The 15,696-nt window shown below is 37.2% G+C and overlaps 1 protein-coding gene across 1 annotated transcript; it reads left to right on the top strand.

Annotated features, from left to right (window-relative positions):
* Positions 1–269: 269 nt before the first annotated feature.
* LOC145571160 (uncharacterized) lies at positions 270–1,016 on the top strand. Its single transcript, XM_081630237.1, has one exon. It carries the CDS (start codon positions 270–272, stop codon positions 1,014–1,016), a length of 747 nt encoding a protein of 248 aa, XP_081486363.1.
* The last annotated feature ends 14,680 nt before the right edge of the window (positions 1,017–15,696 follow it).

Genomic DNA, 15,696 nt, shown 5'->3' with positions numbered 1-15,696 from the left:
CCGGGGAAAGACTGTGAGAGTAACCTGGTCACTTGTAACCTGTGCAATAAGCAAGGGCACAGGGCATATGAGTATTTTTCTAAGAAAAAAGGGAAACCAGGGAAACAATCAACCTAGGGGTAATGGACAAAACTGGAATCAACAAAAAGGTGGTCACATTAACAACGGGAATCGGGTGAACAAGGGAGTGCAGTTTTCAGAATGGGAATTAGAACACCAATGGAGGTAGCACACAAGTTAAGGGTGGAACACCAGGAAAGCTTAATGTGATGGGTTCGCGAGAGGCCGAGTCGGCGAAAGATGTTATCACTGGTACATTTTCTATAAACTCAGTTCCTGTTGAAGTTTTGTTTGATTCTGGTGCAACATACTCTTTCACTTCTAAAGCTATACTTCCAAAACTATCAAACTGTCTGAAAACTGTAGATGACATAGATATTCCTATAGAACTTCCAACTAGGGGTGTAGTTCATTGTACTAGGGTCTATAAAGATGTGCCTATAAAGATTAAGGGTAGGGAATTCTTATCCAACCTGATTGAATTTGAATTAGGAGATCTTAACATAATTTTAGGAATGGATTGGTTATGTCGCTATAATGCTGAAATACGATGTCAGTCACAGAAAATCCATTTGAAAACGACTCAGGGAGAGCTCGTAACTCATTGGAGACATGGTAAACCTAGACCTGCTAAGATCATTTCTGTGTTAAAACTGGCAAAGTTAATGAAGAAGGGTAACCCAATCTATTTCTGTAGTGTGAGAAACTTGGAATATGAGGAACTGTCTAAACCTGAGGATATTGATGTAGTAAAGGAGTTTTTAGATGTGTTTCCAGAAGATATCCCAGGGATGCCACCCAAGAGAACTATAGACTTTACCATCGACTTACTGCCTGGAACAACACCTATCTCTATGGCACCATACAGGATGGCACCTGCGGAGATGAATGAACTGAAGAACCAACTGCAAGATTTGTTGGAAAAAGGATATTTTCGTCCAAGTGCATCAACATAGGGGGCACCTGTATTGTTTGTGAAGAAGAAAGATGGTAGCATGAGGCTATGTATTGATTATAAAGAATTGAACAAAGTAACCATCAATAACAAATACCCTTTGCCTAGGATAGATGACCTGTTTGACCAACTGAAAGGTGCGGTAGTATTTTCTGAGATTGATCTTAGATCAAGGTATCATCAACTGCGAATTGCGGAAGAGGACATTCTGAAAACTGCATTTAGGACATGATATAGACACTATGAGTTTACAGTAATGCCTTTTGGGTTAACAAATGCACCTGCAATTTTTATGGACTCGATGAATCGATTGTTTCAACCACTCTTAGACCAATTTGTGGTTGTATTTATTGATAATATTTTGATTTATTCCAAAAACAAAGAGGACTACGCAGAGCATCTAAGGTCGGTATTAGCTACTTTAAGGACAAACCAGCTGTATGCAAAATTCTCAAAGTGTTGTAGGGAATATTTCAAGCCTCCCACACTTGAGCCCCACTGTTATCATACACTTAAGCAAGGTGGCGTCCAAAGGGAATGAAGCTAGAGTAAAAGAGTCGCCAACAAGTTTTTAGGAACTTGTAAACCGTTCACAGGGTGAAGGTTACACCCCTTAACGATCCAGGAGATCGCTAACTCCAATAGGTCTGGAACCATAACTGGAAGTTCGGGGATGAAGGTACAAATCCAACCTAAAAGAGATTGAACCTGCCCTAAATAGGCCTCTACTTTATTCTTCTTGTATTCATGTGCGCTTTCTGACTAACATGCAATCAATAGATTAACCCTAAACTTGTTTATCTATGTTGGTTGAATTTAATTCACAAACAAAGCTATTATTGGAGATCACTTGAATTATAATCATATTAGCCTAAACAAGATTATTAATTATCTTATTAAGCGTGATTACAAGTATAAATTCCCTTTAAACCTGCAAGAGAGGGCGCGATCAAGCAATAAAAACAATATATATCAAGCAACATAATAATAACAATCATCATCATAATAATAATATTCTCAATCTCAAAGCATAATAATATTAGCAAGATCCTAGGCATGATACTAACAAGATTAATAACAAATCCTAGCATGTCACTAAGCATTAAAGATCAAAGCTTTATCCCTAACATGATACTAACATGATATAAGAAAGAATAAGAAGCAACCTAAACATGATACTAGAAACATAAATGATATTAGAAATTTTAGTAATTACCCTAAACATCATACTAAGAATCATAAAGACATCCTAACATGATACTAGGAATCAAAATAATTAAAGCATGATTTCTATAAAGAATAACAATTAAATTACTTACTCGGATGCCTCGTATCTATTTCTAATAAAAAATACACGCGTTAGTAACTTCAAGGAAAATAATAAACAAACAATAATTAAATAATTGAAATAGGATTTGGGACCAAACCCTCAGAAATTATAAACCTTTCACGTCTAAGGCGAAGACAACTTCGAACATGGCTAGGTGTGTCTAGAACTTGTGAATGTGGAATTTTGTAGGAGGGGAAGGTTTAGAAAAAGAATAGAGAGAGAATAAGCTTCTAGCTTAAAGAGAGAGAAGAGAATAGATGATTGGTGATTGTTGGTTGTTGGTTGAAAATGGGGAAATACGACCCCTATTTATATAAAAATAGTCCGAAAACAAATCAAGTCCTATTTGGAATAAAACTAGCATCTGTCGCCAGGCGACAGACATCAGCGCCAGGCAACAGGATTAGCGCCAGGCGACGGATGTTAGCGCTAGGCGACAGATTTGTCGTCTCGCGCTAAGTCAAAATTAAAACGCGCTTTGTACGCGTAATCATCTTCTTAATACGATTAAGCAGCTAATTTCGCGTTAAGCAGATTAAAATCATATTTGTGCCAAATCACATATTTTATTCAAAATAAAACTCTTTAAAATATAATTATCAATCCTAATTCCATTAGAATTTAAAAGAACCTTCAAAATATTCTAGAAGATTATAATCAATCCTAATAACTTTAGGAATAATAATTAATGAGCCCTTCTCTAGATCATCGGGCCACATGTAAAATCATTTTGGGCCAAATCTAATTTAATCCATAACTTCCTCATTATTTATCGGAATTGGGCTTATAATATATCATTGGAAAGCTCTTTTCGAGCCCAATCCAACTACACTATTATTGGACCTTTATCATGGACCAAACTAAATCGGACTGGCTATTTTCATAAATAGAGTAAGAAAAAGAAATATTTTCGAAAATAGAAAGAAAGATACTTAAATAAAAACAACCACATCACTAGACTTTCCACACTTTCACCTCGTTCGATAATCAAATGACATGAAAGGTATTCATCACTGGATTTGTTTTTGGGGAGACACATTTGGGTGTCTACAGAAGCCCCCACTTTGATTGAGTTTGGAGAAACGCAAGTTTCGAAAACGAAAGTCAAAGTAGCGATAGGGACGGAGAATGATTCAGAACGTTCTGTGATCCTAAATCATTCTTGTAACGCCGATACCTGCAAACTAGCGTTAGTTAATTAGTTAAAGAGTTAAGAAACGCGTATCTTGCACCGTTGAGCACACGTCTCTGAATTAAACCGATTTGTTGCTACATTATTGTTGGTGACGACCTCCACAGTGCCTCGTGATCGCCATCTGAAGGTAACAGTGTCTCGCTATCTTCATTTGTTTGTGACAATCTTCCACAGTGCCTCGGGAACATCGTCAAAGGTGACTGTGCCTCGCCATCTTCAGGATTGTGGCAGTACCTCGCCACGGCTGTGCTTCGCCGCTATAGACAATCTCCTCTTTACCTTGGGACATCGTTGAAGGTGACTGTGCCTCGCCATCTTCAGGGGTTGTGGCAGTACCTCGCCACGGCTGTACCTCGCCGCTGTAGACAATCTCCTCTCTACATTGGGACATCGTCGAAGACCGCTGCTTGTAGCTATCTTCAGTTGTGATGATGATAACCTTCCCAGGAAAGTTATCGAAGACCATCGCTTGTTGATCATCAGTGCTTTACTTTGCTATTTGCTTGTTGTATTGATGCCTTGGGGGTGATGACAATCCTCTCTTTTTTAGGAATAGTTGCCAACACAACTCTTGAATGATGTAAGACAATCTGATTTAGGAAAAGTTGTCAATGCCACATAACAATCCATCCTAAGAAATGTTGCCACGATGAAGCGACAATCCGTATCTCGAAAATTTTGCCAAAATCTAAATTTGGGAAAAGTTGACAATGCTTCGTAACAATCTGTCATAAGAACCTTGCTACGATCGACAATCCACGTCTTGGAATATAACTCTTGAAAGCAATCCACCTTGGAAATTTGCCAATATTATGCGACAATCCTTTTGGGAAAATATTGCCACAATTGACAATCCGCGTCTTGGAACATTTGCAAAAAAGAGTCTACTGACAATCCGTCTCGGGAAAATTTGCCACTACTGAAATGAATGACAATCCACGTTGGGGAACCTTTGCCGAAATGTTAAGATGAATAGAGACCTACGACAATCCTTTAGGAAATTTTTCCATAGGGAACTGGGTGTATGACAATCTAATCTCGGAAATATTGCCAACGATTTGATGAATGTATGACAATCCGAACTTGAAAAACTTGCTAAATAGAGAAGGAGCACGACAACCCATGCTTGGAAACATTTCCAGTTTGAGATGACAATCCAATCTTGGAAAAAATTGTCGAAGATTTGATGAACGTGCTTCTTTGTGAACCATTACTTCGGTGCTTGCAATAAGCCAATACTTAGGCGCTTTAAGCTAAGTGAGACGATCATTTTTCAGGTCAATCACTTACTGCGATTGTAATCGAGCCGATTACTTTATCATGTCAAATTGCTTATAGGGGCTAACTAGCGTGCCAAGGAACCCAAAATCGCTGCATAAGGTCCGCATAATCATTTATGGGGGCCACGCATCTTGTCGCCGCACCAGCGCATGTTGTTACGTTCTGTCGCCAGGATTTTGCTCCGTCGCCAGGCGATAAAGACCAGTGTTGGGCGATGATCTTGTCGTTTGACGACAGAGTCGGGTTTTTGAAATAAAAAAACCCTTTCTTTTCCATTTCCGCTGCTGCTGCTGTTCATTACTCGGTTTCGCTCCGAACCTTCAACTTGGTCGTTTCCTTTCAACCAAATCTGCTCAAATCCTTTGCAAATTAGAGCTCTTCATCTCTAATTTACCGATCCATGTAAGTTTTGCTCAAACTCCTTTTATCTTGGAAGAATTTCATGCGTTTATATTCGCAGTTTTCGAAAAATCCGGGAATGTTCTTGCTCGCTTGCTCTTTGGAAGTGATAGCTTCCCATGCCTTGAAACTCTTTCGAAAACCCTATCCTTCAAGATTTTACCGAGTCCAAGTTAATTTCCGTAGAGATCTTTCATCTTGGGAAATTCGTGATTATGGCCAATTACTATTCCAACGAGGTGCTTGATCAAAATCCGGGAGTGCTCAATCAATCAAGCTGATTGTCAATCTAACTGCGATCAGGCCGACTCTAGTTGATTTGCTAAGCCATTTGCGTCCTTTTGCTTCAAATCTTTCGTAAAGGTTGCTCGTACCTGCATTTATATTTTGGACTATAGGACTTTGCTCATCTTTTTTTAGGGTTGACCTAAGCCTTAGTGTTGCTTGATTCATTGCATAATACACATATGACTTATCATGACTCGACTCAAAGCGCTTGACACATATGACTTGACATGACTCAAGGTGTAAACTTGACTTAATGTGATTGACCGACTCGAGGTCGACTCAACTCGATGTGACTCGTGTGTGTAGAGTGTCGACTTATGACTCAATGTGTACATGACTTATGTGTGCATTCGACTCGAAAACGCAGAAAAACAAAAATTTCCGTCATTTTTGTGGAGGGTACCGACTTTCTCCCGAAAAAAAAAGACGCAAAAGGGAAGAAGTGAAGTGTTTGATGGTGCATGTTGAATGAGCCTAGTCAAATGTATGTGTCGATGTCGTATTTTAGGGTGTGTAACATCCTAGGCCATTTCAATTGTTGATTTTGGATGAAAGTATTTAGGTAACTTAGGCACGGAGGCTAAGTACTTCATACTTTGTGATGCAATAAGAATTATGATAATGAGTGATGTTGATATGACAAGGCAGGCTTCAACGTTATGTTAAGATTTCGTGACAAAAGGTTCCTAAGGGAAGTATCGTTTGGGCATGTATCTGTGACGTGTGTGAAAGCGATACTAAAGTTAGGCTGCAAAGGCTATCAGCATGGAAAAATATTATTTCGAGAAGAGTCAAATGATGGTGACTCTTAGGCTGGGTAAGTTAATGATGTAGGGATCAAGCCCCGAAGTCTAGCTCTAAATGGAAAGGGATGAGCATAGGAGATCTCTTGATATGATCAATTATGAATGTAAATATGAATGCATTTTTATTACGGCCGCACCTCGATGTGAGCTTGCCTACGTATCCGTGTGGAATCAGGCCGAACGTAGCTCTAGCCGAACCTCGCACAAGTGTGTGTATACCTCAAAGAGGTCTTTTGAGGTTGTAACGTGGTTAGGCTAAAGGTTAGAGAAGAAAGGTGATAAAGGCTCAAGACCCTAGAAAAGCTCCCAAGGTGTGCAATCTTGCATTTGAAATCTTTATATTCGCATGCTTGAGATTTCCTCACTTTTGAACTCTCTATTATTTATATTTTTCTCTCTCTTTTTTGCTTTTTGCATTTTTTATTTTGACAAGTGTGGGCAATCCCGATCATGCGGTCTATCACTCACTTGGCATTCATGTTTCTCAGGCACGGTACCGAGCACTCGATAAGAGACGCAATCTGAGACGTGTTCATATCAAAGATATAGTCATATCAAAGACATTGGAACACTTGCCCTTATGCACACTTTTATTGTTTTTGCTTATTTTAATTTTTTTTGAAATTACTCAAACTTTTGTTCTTTGAAAATTGCATAAGTTGCACACCATCCTATTTCAAGGTTAGATAGATGTGGGTTGAAGAAAGAAAGGTCTATCGTTAGACGAGGCTCAAAGTGGTTTATCGAGAAAGGATTGTACATTTGAAGGTGAAAGGTAATATAATATGGCTACAAGGGGCGCCTCTAATCATTAGTATACCTTGTGCTTAGTTCGGCGTGGATTTTTTTTTTTTTTTTTTTGCAATGCAATGCGATAATCATATGCAAGAAAATAAATGCTCATTTTATTTAAAAAGTGTAGGGTAAAAATTATACAGAATAAAATCTAAGGAAAATAAAAAGGTACCTATGGTAGACTTATTGGGGCAAGAAAAAATAAAAGAAAATAGAAAACAGAGGTCACGAAATCTTGTCGTTGAAGCTCGCCTCGTGTCTTTTGTTTTATTATCACCCAGTCCTCTTGCCATTTAGAGGTGTGGGAAGCTTGTTATTATCAATTAGATATTGGATGACCTCTTTTAGCTTCTAACAGCTCTCAGTAGTATGACCCCTACCTTGATGGTACTTGCAGTGTACATTTGGATCCCAACTAGGCAACCTCTTCTCGGGTGGGGGATCTTGAATAGGTCCAATGGAAGTAATGAGTCCCTTGGCATGGAGTCGATCGAAAGCAGTATCATAGCTAATCCCAATAGGAGTGAATTCCTTTCTTAGTTGCTTTCTAGGTCCTTGATTATCCATGGCTAAGACCTCATTGAGGTCAAAGGTACCAACATTGTTACTAGAGTAGGTGTTTTCGGAAGAAGAAGGATGGTCGTTCCTCTTTCTTTTCCAGCCACTGTTGTTATTGCTACTAATCTTGGCCTTCTTGTTGATTGGAGGAACATGAAGGAAATTTGAATCAATGAGGTCTTGAATACGATCCTTGAGGGCGAAATATTCTTCAGTGGTGTGACCATGGCCTCTATGATATTGGCAATAGGATTTTAGGTCCCAATTGGAAGACCGTCTCTCAGGTACTGGATCTGGAATTGGACCAATAGGGTGAATAAGACCTTGGCCTTGGAGGTAGTTGAAAGCTTCGCTATAAGTTATTCCTATTGGTGTGTATTCATCAATGGTCCGTTTTGCCCTTGGCTTAGGAGTATTGAGTTTTTCATTAAATCCTAGGCGAGAGGAAGAGGAAAATAGTGACCCTCCTTTTTGTCCTTTCGGTCTTGACAATGAGAACCTTGTTCAATAACCATTATCCGGTTTGCTAGTCCTTCTATTGCACCCATAAGCATGACAACAGTATTGCATAGTTCATGAACGTCCTCTTCTAGACTTGACAAATTTTCCCCGGTATTACTTAAGAAAACTTCTTCTTCACTAGCCATTATTACGACCCTTTCTCTTCTATCAAAGAGTGATACTTTAATAAAACGTGTTGTCTTGGTTCAACATTCTTCTCTCCTCAATCTAGTGTTGCGGAAAGGGAAGTTAGGGGTAATTTTTTTTTTCTTTTTTATTTTTTTTTATTCAAGCTCTATTCAACATGCAATAGATGGGAAGAGAACATGGAAGGAAAAGAAGAATGATATGGGTGAAAGAGAAATATGGGAGAATGACGGAAATAACGACTCATGCATGAACCTAAGACATGGTCATAATGACATATACACAAAGCGTGTGCTAAGACTAGTGAGTGTAGATGACAGGTTTGACTCGTGTCATGACCATGTGACTACGTGCTTAAACTCAATTAAGGACTAAATATGACTACTGTCATTAATAAACTGATTAAGTAATTGATTAATTAGACTCGTTGTGAAGACTCGAGCAAAAACATGGACTGTCGCCGGAGCAACAAGACTGTCGCCAAACGCTAAGGAACAGCGCCAGACGACAACATTGATGCTTGGCGCTAATCACTAGCGCGTGGCGCTACGGTCCAAACCTCCGCGCCATTGCTGGAACATTGGTTTGGGACTATTTTCAGTATTTTTACTTCAAAGGGACAAGCCTAAAGTCGTACTAAGTCAAGTTCGATCAATTTATTTAGACTTTAATCGTTTATATTAATTAATTAATTAATTAATTTAGCAAAGTCCTTTAGTCATTAATTATTTCATTTAGACTCATTCACAAGTCAAACAAACGGTTAGTGTAAACACATATAGGCTATGCACAAGCAAATAATGCACAAGTAGTCAAATAGTCACAATATGATGCAATGAGTTTGCAACCTAACCATGGCTCTAGTTCTCTAAAGTTCAAGGATATGCGTTAGTCAAAGAGGGTCCATGGTTATGAGTCCGAATGCACCGCGCGGAATCCTTACCTTTGGAAGGGTTGGCGCGAGTGGATAGGACCCCGCGAGTTAAACTCCCTTCCACGGTTTGGTGAATTCAACAAACTCGGATGTACCCTTCATTGCCAGGAGCGTTCGATTGGGTAGATGGAGTGTGAATTCCCAGAGGGTTATGGCCATATGTAGAACACATATGGGTTTTGGAAAAAAGGGAAAAAACTCAATTAGGAAGTAAAACCGAGTAAACAGTACTAGAACTGGTCGAAACAAGAAGGTAGATTTCTGGCTCGGAATTGGAAGAACTCGGTGCGAGACAACAGTGCCTGTCGCCAGCCTATGGCACTGTAGCCAGACGACAATTACTGTCGCCAGGCGACAGAGCCATCGCTTGGCGATGGCGCTGTTTTCTCAGCGCTAGTTTCTACATGCCTCAGCAGCTTTCTGTTCTTGAATTTTCCAGTTTTCGCAGCGTTATTTCGATTTTAGTTGTGAAAGATATTTCCCAAATTTCCTACGTGTAAGATCCAATGTTTTTAACGCATTACGGATGGTCTTTCCAATGCGAACCTTTTTATGCATATGCCAATAATGGTAATCAAAATTACGCACATGAAATACTTAGAACTTTTCGAGTCTCATCCACTTATTCTAAATTATTGCCAAAATAAATTTTAGGAATTAAAATAGAAATCCTCCCCAGCGGAGTCACCAAAAAACTGTAGGGAATATTTCAAGCATCCCACACTTGAGCCCCACTGTTATCATACACTTAAGCAAGGTGGCGTCCAAAGGGAATGAAGCTAGAGTAAAAGAGTCGCCAACAAGTTTTTAGGAACTTGTAAACCGTTCACAGGGTGAAGGTTACACCCCTTAACGATCCAGGAGATTGCTAACTCCAATAGGTCTGGAACCATAACTGGAAGTTCGGGGATGAAGGTACAAATCCAACCTAAAAGAGATTGAACCTGCCCTAAATAGGCCTCTACTTTATTCTTCTTGTATTCATGTGCGCTTTCTGACTAACATGCAATCAATAGATTAACCCTAAACTTGTTTATCTATGTTGGTTGAATTTAATTCACAAACAAAGCTATTATTGGAGATCACTTGAATTATAATCATATTAGCCTAAATAAGATTATTAATTATCTTATTAAGCGTGATTACAAGTATAAATTCCCTTTAAACCTGCAAGAGAGGGCGCGATCAAGCAATAAAAACAATATATATCAAGCAACATAATAATAACAATCATCATCATAATAATAATATTCTCAATCTCAAAGCATAATAATATTAGCAAGATCCTAGGCATGATACTAACAAGATTAATAACAAATCCTAGCATGTCACTAAGCATTAAAGATCAAAGCTTTATCCCTAACATGATACTAACATGATATAAGAAAGAATAGGAAGCAACCTAAACATGATACTTGAAACATACATGATATTAGAAATGTTAGTAATTACCCTAAACATCATACTATGAATCATAAAGACATCCTAACATGATACTAGGAATCAAAATAATTAAAGCATGATTTCTATAAAGAATAACAATTAAATTACTTACTTGGATGCCTCGTATCTATTTCTAATAACAAAATACACGCGTTAGTAACTTCAAGGAAAATAATAAACAAACAATAATTAAATAATTGAAATAGGATTTGGACCAAATCCTCAGAAATTATAAACCTTTCACGTCTAAGGCGAAGACAACTTCGAACTTGGCTAGGTGTGTCTAGAACTCGTGAATGTGGAATTTTGTAGGAGGGGAAGGTTTAGAAAAAGAATAGAGAGAGAATAAGCTTCTAGCTTAAAGAGAGAGAAGAGAATAGATGATTGGTGATTGTTGGTTGTTGGTTGAAAATGGGGAAATACGACCCCTATTTATATAAAACTAGTCCGGAAACAAATCAAGTCCTATTCGGAATAAAACTAGCATCTGTCGCCAGGCGACAGACATCAGCGCCAGGCGACAGGATTAGCGCCAGGCGACGGATGTTAGCGCCAGGCTACAGATTTGTCGTCTCGCGCTAAGTATAAATTAAAACGCGTTTTGTACGCGTAATCATCTTCTTAATACGATTAAGCAGCTAATTTCGCGTTAAGTAGATTAAAATCATATTTGTGCCAAATCACATATTTTATTCAAAATAAAACTCTTTAAAATATAATTATCAATCCTAATTCCATTAGAATTTAAAAGAACCTTCAAAATATTCTAGAAGATTATAATCAATCCTAATAACTTTAGGAATAATAATTAATGAGCCCTCCTCTAGATCATCGGGCCACATGTAAAATCATTTTGGGCCAAATCTAATTTAATCCATAACTTCCTCATTATTTATCAGAATTGGGCTTATAATATATCATTGGAAAACTCTTTTCGTGCCCAATCCAACTACACTATTATTGGACCTTTATCATGGACCAAACTAAATCGGACTGGCTATTTTATAAATAGAGTAAGAAAAAGAAATATTTTCGAAAACAGAAAGAAAGATATTTTAATAAAAACAACCACATCACTAGATTTTCCACACTTTCACCTTGTTCGATAATCAAATGACGTGAAAGGTATTCATCACTGGGTTTGGTTTTGGGGAGACACATTTGGATGTTTATAGAGTTTTGGTTAGAGATGGTGGCATTTTTTAGACATTTTGTATCCAAGGATGGAGTGGAGGTAGATCCTGCAAAGATTGAAGCAGTAAAAGAGTGGCCTACACCTAAGAATGTGTCGAGGAATTTGTATCCTTAGAATGTGTAGCATTTTTGAATTTTTCTTGGTTTAGCAGGATATTATAGGCAATTCGTGAAGGATTTCTCGAAAATAGCTAACCTATGACTCCGTTGAAGAAGAAAGATCTAAGTTCATTTGGTGTGATAAGTGTGAGGAAGCGTTTCAAGCTTTGAAAAAGAGTTTGACAACGGCACCTGTGTTGACCTTGCCTGATAGAAGTGGTTCTTATGATGTATATGGTGATGCATCGAAGAATGGGCTTGGATGTGTGTTGATGCAACATTGAAAAGTGATTGCATATGCATCAAGACAATTGAATAAACATAAGGTTAATTACCCTACTCATGATTTAGAACTTGCTGTTGTAGTGTTTGCATTGAAGATATGGAGACGCTATTTATATGGAATGGAATGTAGAATATTCACAGACCATAAGAGTTTGAAATACTTTTTCACACAATCAATCTTAAACATGAGACAACGTAGGTGGATAGAATTCTTCAATGACTATGAACTAGATATCCAATAACACGAGGGTAAAGCAAATGTAGTTGCAGATGCTTTAAGTCACAAAGCAACTCATGGACTAAAAGCTTTGGTTGTGGCAGACGAACTATGTACAGAAATGAGTAAGTTAAACCTCGAGGTAGTGCCACATGGAACGTTGGAAGGGATGCTTAATAATTTGAGTATCAAACCAAAGATATTTGATGAGATTAAGGATAATCAAGTAGGGGATGTGAAATTAGATTGCATAAGGGAAAAGATTAAATAAGGAAAAGCGACTTATTTCAAAATCCATGATGATGGAAGTATTTGATTTAAAGGGAGGTGGTAGGCACCACATAAATGTGAGGAGTTAAAGAAAAAGTTGATGGAAGAGGGACATAATACACCATATTCAATACATCCAGGAGGGGATAAGATTTACAAAGACTTGAAAAAGGTGTATTGGTGGCCCAAGATGAAGAAAGAAGTAGCAAAATTTGTAGCTAAGTGCCTAACTTGTCAGAAAGTTAAAATAGAGCATAAGAGACCTTAGGGAACGATGCAATCACTCGAGATCCCGGCTTAGAAGTGGGATTGTATCTCGATGGATTTTGTCACTACCTTACCTAAATCTAGGAATAGGAATGATACCATCTTGGTTGTAGTGGATAGACTTACCAAATCAGCAATGTTTATACCAATGAAGGAGACCTGGAAAATGGAACAACTTGTGAAGGCTTACATTAAGAATGTTGTGAGGCTACATGGAGTTCCTAAGGATATCGTTTCTAATAGGGATTCTAGGTTTCTTTCGAAATTCTGGAAAAGCATCCAGGAAAACTTTGGTACGACATTGAAGATGAGTACAACATTTCACCCTGCAACGGATAATCTGAGAGAACTATCCATGTAACACCCCCAAATCTCCCTCTACGGAAATACTAGTATAATACATATAATTATACCGTAGAGATAGACTTAGGCGTATTACTGCCGCGTGATTACACAAGGCTACTCAAACTTACTAAACAAAACCAATACTTTGCAGCGGAAAACTTCAATAGTCTTCTCTTATTAATCATAGACTATAAATAGTAACCATTGTCATGAGTACTCAGAGATAAACATAAAAACCAACATTTCCTAATCTAGGCGAAACCATTCTCGAGACTCCATACGCTCAATTATTGACTCCACCTGAAATTAGTCAACACTGCTTACCATTAAGGTAAATAGGGCGAACCAAAACAAAACAAGAAATACGGATTAGCAAAATATGCTAAGTACGATAAGTGTAAGATAATTAAAATCAATTTATTAGCAAACATACTTTTGAAATCAATTCCATCCTTTCCAGTAATTTAACCAATAATTCCAACTCAAAATTCCAAAACCAATTTCAATAATTAATATCAATAGTCAATTCAATAAACCAATTCCTCTTTAAAATCCAATCCTTTAGAACCAATTCCTCACCCAAGTGTGCACACCCCCCAAGCTAGTCTCCTTATATTACAAGGCTATTCTTGAGGAAAGACCCGGTCATACAAAGTCCAAGGCCTTATCAATAAACCAAATCCGCATAGTGGGATTACCAACATGCTTGTAAAGCATTAATAATAATAATTCAATAAATCCTCTTTCAATCCAATAATTCTAACTTTTAATAATAATAATTCAAACTCCTTTTTATTTAATTCCACATGCTTTCAAAATCAAACCTTTTAAACATGAATAATAATTTTAATTATTTAAAACATGATATAAAATCAATACTCCAATTTATTTATCAAATCCAATTTGTTTAAACATGCTTTTATTTCATAAATCATAATTCAATTCAATTTAATTCAATCATCATAAAATCATTCAAACATGCTCATTCAAACCAATCACTTTCAAGGTATCTAGCCACCTAACGTACCTTGATCCTTGCTTAGCAAAAACACACAAAAGGAACCTCAAGAATCTTGATCGAACACACCCTACAAATAAATATAACCTTAATCAATATAAGGTTAACAAAAATCACAATAATTAAATTAAAAACCCCCAACTATATGTACATGAACCTTTTAAATTAATTTTCATAAACATCATTAAAATCTGATTTTATATAATTAAACTACTCATAATAATTTTTATAAATCCCCCATAATAATAATAATAATAATAATAATAATAATAATAATTGAATAAGAGAAAAGAAGAAAAGAGAAGAAACCAAGGAAAATAGAAGAATTGGATTTGCGTTGGAAAGAATAGGCAGAACTAGCAGAGGCTGTAACTCCTTCGATATAACTCTGAATTGGGTGATTCTTGAGCCTAACCTCAAGGATTTTTTGAGAGGAACAATCTTTTGTGAAATGTCAATACCCTAAAAACTGACCAGAAGTGCCCAAAAATTGGCTTCAAAGATAAATGGGATGATTTGTGTAAAAAGAGGAGAAGAAAAGAAGAGAATTGGTGTGAAGAATGTGAGAAGTATGGAGGGGTATTTATAGGCTAGCTCATGCAAGAGAATGTGGGAAAAATTATGGCAAGTAGGGTTTATGGAATTACTTGGAGAAGTGAATGAAAGAAATATGGAAAGTTTTGATATTAAGGTGATTGTGTATAATAAAATATGGAAGGTATATTTGTCATGAAAAATAATATGGCAAGGAAGATTACTTGGGAAATAATCAAGAGGAATAAAGGTAAGAAAATATGATGATAAAATATTAAGAAGATGGAAAAATATAATTAAGGAAAATAATAGATTTTTGGGAGATAATTAAAAATACAATTTACCAAAATAATTTCCCCCAAAATAATACAAGAGGGCCGAAAATCTTGAGCTTTCCATAGCTCAGATTTTCGGATTCCCTTAGTAGTATTTAGGAAGATTTTTGCTCAGTTTAAGGAATAAAAATAATTGTGTAAATAATATAAAATAATTAATTAATTAAATACCAATTATTCACCAATAATTAACTAAGAAAATCAGATTTTCTATACCTAGTGTTTTGGGTAAAATTACACCACCACGTGGCCTAATGAAAGCAGGACACGTGTCCGCCCAGTATTGGTCTAAATCGGGCCACTAGCAAGATGACACATGGAATCCACTGTCAAGAGAAGGAAATGGCGGCCTTCAAAGGCCCAATTCCCCAAAAAGCCGCCAAAACGGGGGCAGCCCACCAAATCTAGGTCACATGACCTACGTAAAGGCATAATTCCCA

Source organism: Chenopodium album, chromosome 12 (assembly GCF_948465745.1).
Source record: "Chenopodium album chromosome 12, dcCheAlbu1.1, whole genome shotgun sequence".
In the NCBI taxonomy this organism is placed as follows: Eukaryota; Viridiplantae; Streptophyta; class Magnoliopsida; order Caryophyllales; family Amaranthaceae; genus Chenopodium; species Chenopodium album.
Note: the sequence above shows the minus strand (reverse complement) of the source record. Positions and strands in the feature narration are given on the sequence as shown.